General features: G+C 36.0%; 1 protein-coding gene across 11 annotated transcripts in view; it reads right to left on the bottom strand.

Moving 5' to 3' along the window:
- The window catches only part of LOC107623266 (craniofacial development protein 1), a 5,826-nt gene extending 2,119 nt beyond the window's left edge, over positions 1-3,707 (bottom strand). For 3 of the 11 annotated variants that reach the window (XM_021114292.1, XM_016325462.2, XM_016325460.2), the window contains exons 1-2: positions 3,152-3,406; positions 172-440 (exon numbers count right to left, since the gene is read on the bottom strand). In XM_021114292.1, coding sequence (XP_020969951.1) covers positions 172-184 — 13 coding nt within the window. In that variant the 5' untranslated portion in view covers positions 185-440; positions 3,152-3,406. Of the gene's footprint in view, positions 1-171; positions 441-1,730; positions 2,113-3,151 lie in introns of all 11 variants that reach the window. The other 8 variants (XM_021114289.1, XM_021114291.1, XM_021114294.1 and 5 more) reach the window with 5 other exon arrangements.

Genomic DNA, 5,017 nt, shown 5'->3' with positions numbered 1-5,017 from the left:
AAAAAAACTAATCAATAATCACATATTGAGTGTGTAATGAAATCAGCCAAATGAATAAATAATGTGTTAGAATCCGATTGAGGCATAGATTCTAAATCCATATTTCAAAGTTTATCCTTTATGAAAAGCAGAAGAGAAAGCATACACGCACGCTGCGAGAGAGGGTTTTACCAGCGGAGCTCATCACTGCTGCGAATTGAAATCGAGGAAGCTAAGGCTTTGCCGATGTGTCGAGACTTCAACGAAAAACACACTCCTTACTTAATATCTTAAAATCCAGACATGTAGCTCCAGGTGTCACAATATCCTTCTTCCTGATGTTTTTGTTTGCTTTTCTCTATTGGCATTGAAAAGTCATCAAATGTGATGAAAGCTAGAAGTCCCCAAAGTCTTACCACGTGCTGGTCATAGATGGAAATTTCAACACCTAATTAAAGTACCTGTTAGTTCAAAAATGTAATAAACGTAAATTTAAAATATCAAACAAGTGTGTATGATATTTGGCCAATCTATTCTGAAAATCTACTCTGTTACATGCATCATTGATGAAAACTTTACCTATAAAAAGAAGTAATTCATTCATTAGAAGGGAAAAAGCTTTTTGAGCAAAAGAACCCAATTCATCCCTTCTTTCTTATAACTTATTTTTTATGCATCACAAATTTTTCATTTACCCAAGCATCACCAATATCACACACAATTACTTCATTATCATACAGACAGTCACAACATATATTGGGTATACATAAAAGATTGTCTCTGATTTTGAACATGAGGTTGCTGTCTTCCGAGGTTGGTGTGTCACCGAAAGTTCTACATGAATGAATCATGGAGCTGCCATTCCTCTCTCCCTCTCCCTCCCCAAGTTATTAGTAAATATGTGTCTTAAATTAAAAACAAGACAGCACATGCCCCTTGATATTTATTTATTTTTTTACTTGGGCCAAGGAAGCATGAATAAAATAGAACAAGCTCACTGCAATAGTCCAAAACAACAATGCAGCACTTTCCTTTTATTTTCCATTACTTATTTGTTTATCTTTCAGAGACCATGATGGCAAGAAAACACCTAACTTATGGCAGAAACTTTAACAAGGATAACTTACCAAAAATCTAACTACAATATCCAAAGTATGAGAAACTAAATCAATCTGAATATATAATATGTAATATATTCTTTTGGTGTCTGAAAATAAAGGAAAGAAAAAGAAACCAAAAAAAAAAAAACCAAAGAATAAGCACTGTCTAAATGGCAGTAAGTACATCACAACGCAGCAAAGGAATGTAATATGTAATATGTAATATATAATATAATATTACTGAATCTGTTGAAGTAAGAACCATTAGATTGAAAACATAAATTTAGAAGCACATGCAAACAAAATGTTCCAATACTGCACCTCAAGAAGGAAAACATAAATTTATAACAATCCCATCAACAATCTAGCATACATAACAATTCCATCCATCAACAATAACATAAGTCTCAATGAAAACATAAATCTAATGACATAGAACATAACATAGCATTCATAACATTGTTGAACTTTCAAATTGGAACAAAATTTTATGCTTTTAACTTCTGTCAACACTGAAATTAAATTAAACAAGGGAACAAAAAAAAATCAATAATTGCCTGAGGGAACAAATTTCAGCACTGTCCAAAGAACTATTATCAGAGCTCGCTGGGACAAAAAAAAAACAAAGCATGTAGAAGCAGAAAATGGTATCACGAAGGGGAGGGCTGGAGAAGAGGACGGCAAAACAACAGAGGTCGGAGAAGAGGACGGCGGGTCGGCCGCGACGCTGGCCAGACGAAGGCCGCAATGCTCGAGACGGAGACTCGACGGTGGCAGAACTCACGAGACCAAGAGACGGCAGAGCTTGAAGCACGGTGAATCGGGGACGGCGAAGCTCGAGGCATGATGAAACGCAGACCGCAGAGCTCCAGGCGCAGTAAATCGCGGACGGCGGAGCAGGAGCTTGAGGCGTTGTGAATGATGGATGCCGTGTGAGACTTGAGTGTGTCAGGAAGATTCTTCCACTTAGTGGCTGGATAGGAAAAAATGGGATACAGGGAGAGTGGATTATCGAAGTTCAGAATCCCTGCCTCTGTTTTCAATTTTTGGCTTGGATTATCCTTTATCATTAATTTATATCATTGAATTTATAACTAAGGAACCCAACCAGTTAACAGATTAACAAATTATACCAAATTATAAGATAGAAACAATTAAAAAGTTATAGCAAATTATAATAACACGAGAACATGAACATGAACTAAAAATCACAATAACTACAAGAACAATTAAAACGCAGCAAAGACACTAATAGGAACAATTAAAACACAGCAACAAAGTGAGAAATATCTAAGAATCACCATTGCTGAAAACAATAACTTGATACGTGTATGCTCAAAGAATCAAAGAACTCAAGAAGTTGTGGTTTCATTGTTGAACACAAACTAATATATAAAAATTGATAAAATCAAAAGCTTAATATAATATATAATCTCAAAACACATCCAGAATAACATTGTAGCAAATAAAATACTATCTAAATACATCCAATACTTGTACAAGCTCATCCAAAAATAAAAATCCCTGCTCTAAACACAACATACATTGCCTGCATACAAGCATTCATCCTCTGCATTGCAAACTGATAAAATCAAAACTCAAAAGCTGAATAATATATACAACTTCAAAACTTTACAACACATTTAAGATAATATAATAGCTACACATCCAAAATAACAAACAAACATAATACTTTCTAAACACATCTGAAAATGAACATAGTTGAACACCACAAACACATCCAAATTGAGAAGAAATAACTAAACAGTCGAGAAAATCCTCTTCATCTATTGTCAAGACACATCCAAAATTATTTCGAGGTAAAACAAAATCACTTTGTCTATTTTCATCACACATCCAAACTATATTGATCTCTCAAACCACAAATCAAATAAAGAAATATAAAAAAAATTAAAAACACAAATACATCCAAAACCAAAAATATATAACTGAAAAACAAAAGAACTTCTTCTTTGTCTATTCTCATGACACATCCAAAATTAGCCAGAGATTAAACATATCAAATCATTCAAAAAAAAAAAAAAAGGCTGGGATAGGGGCAAGAACTGTACCGATGCTATGCAGGGAGAATCTGGTGGAGGTGGCGCGTTTCGGGACCAGGAGCGGCGCGGACGAGGCTCGATTCCGATGCAGAGGAGGCACGGGGGTGGCTCGTCTAGTGCGCGACTTGGAGGCCGGAGGGAGCGCAGAGGATGTGGGACTGAGAGGCGGCGCGGAGGAGGAGCCACAGGCGGCGCGGAGACGCGGAAGAGATCGTAGGAGACGCGCTGCGGAGGAGTGGCAATGAGACGATTCGACGAGTTGCGATGGCAGAGACGAGTTGCAACGGCGATGGGGAAGTGGGGACGGCGACTGGAGCAGATTTGATGGCGGCGCTGGGACGGCGGCGGCGACACAGCTTGAAGAAGAGAGAAGTCTCTGAAGGAAAGGAACATGTGAGGTGAGGAGGGGCTGGGCAAAAGGCGTCGTTTCAGGCAAACCGGTTGAATAGGTTTTCGAAGAAAATCTTTTATTATAGTGAACCCTCTTATTGACGGTGCACCCTCCTTTCTTGTAGCCGTCGAAGGAAATCGCTAATGCCACGCGACTCATGTCACAAAAAAGTATCAACCAAACAATAATGGTAATGAATAGAGTAGAGCGGGGTAGGGTAGGATAGGGTAGAGTTTGGAGTCAACTCTACTCGTTGATGCGAATTGAGATTTTTATATAAATTCAATTTTATTCTATTTGAGGGTTGAGAATATCTCAACCCTAACTTTATCTTTCTTAATTCACGAGTATCCAACCTTATCTACGGGTTACAAAAAAGATGCAATATTATTATATAACTTGATGATAATTTAAAATAAAACTGATGATTATGTAAAAAAAATATTAAATTATTAATTAATGACTTTTTTTTAATAGTTAATGATCTTTTGTATTTAGTACGAGATTTTTTGTTTCACATCCACTTAAAATATATTTTTATATAAGTATATAACATATACATTTATAGGGTGCGGGTTGATCAGATAGGATTGAGACTCAATCTATACCCTACCCGATCCGCACGAAAATCCTACCCACACCCTACCATATCCTACAGATGAGTTGACAACCCTACCCAACCGAGTAGAATCGAATTGAGTACTCACAGGTAGAATGTAGGGGTGTTCATGGTCCGACTCGGTCCAAAGACCCGGCCCGGCCCGAGCCATAGCTCAGGTCACCCGAACTTGACCCGGTAGCCCAGTCATTATACACAATTAATATTTTGTGTTATTAGTCATTATAAGACTATAAGTTAATGTTTTGTGTTTAAAGTGTATAAAACTTTAGACTAATGCATAATATTATGTTATTTGTATTGATTTAAATATTTGGTGTTATTAGACAATATTAGTATTGATTGTGGTTGTGCTTTAATTTTAGGAAAGGGTTGGTTCTTGTTATATTTTTCTAAGTGAATTTTACCATGTTAAATAATGGTTAGAATCTTGAAAATTTGAATATTTTCATATGCTAGCTTACAATGAGATATCAGGTAATGTTAACGGTCCAGTTTTTACTCGATTTTTACCCGATATAATCGTGGTTCGAAAGTGTGTAGGTTTTTTCAGATCTAACAAATAAGTTCGGTATATATTTTGGACCGGATCTGGATCATATCAAACCCAATTTCACCCGACCCATAAATACCTAATAGAATGTATGTTGCCACCCCTAATTCCAGTCTTCCAATTTTCAATTTTGTTTCCTTTGTTTTGTGTAATCAACACGAAAACAGTGACATTAAAAAAATGTTATATATCCCACAAAATTGTCCGCTAAATTAATTATCTATGTATATGCATTATTTATAGAATTTAATTTTTATGTTGTAGAATAATTTTATAAATATATTTAACTATGTAATATTATATTTAAAAAAT

This window comes from Arachis ipaensis, chromosome B10 (genome assembly GCF_000816755.2).
Source record: "Arachis ipaensis cultivar K30076 chromosome B10, Araip1.1, whole genome shotgun sequence".
Classification (NCBI taxonomy): Eukaryota; Viridiplantae; Streptophyta; class Magnoliopsida; order Fabales; family Fabaceae; genus Arachis; species Arachis ipaensis.
Note: the sequence above shows the minus strand (reverse complement) of the source record. Positions and strands in the feature narration are given on the sequence as shown.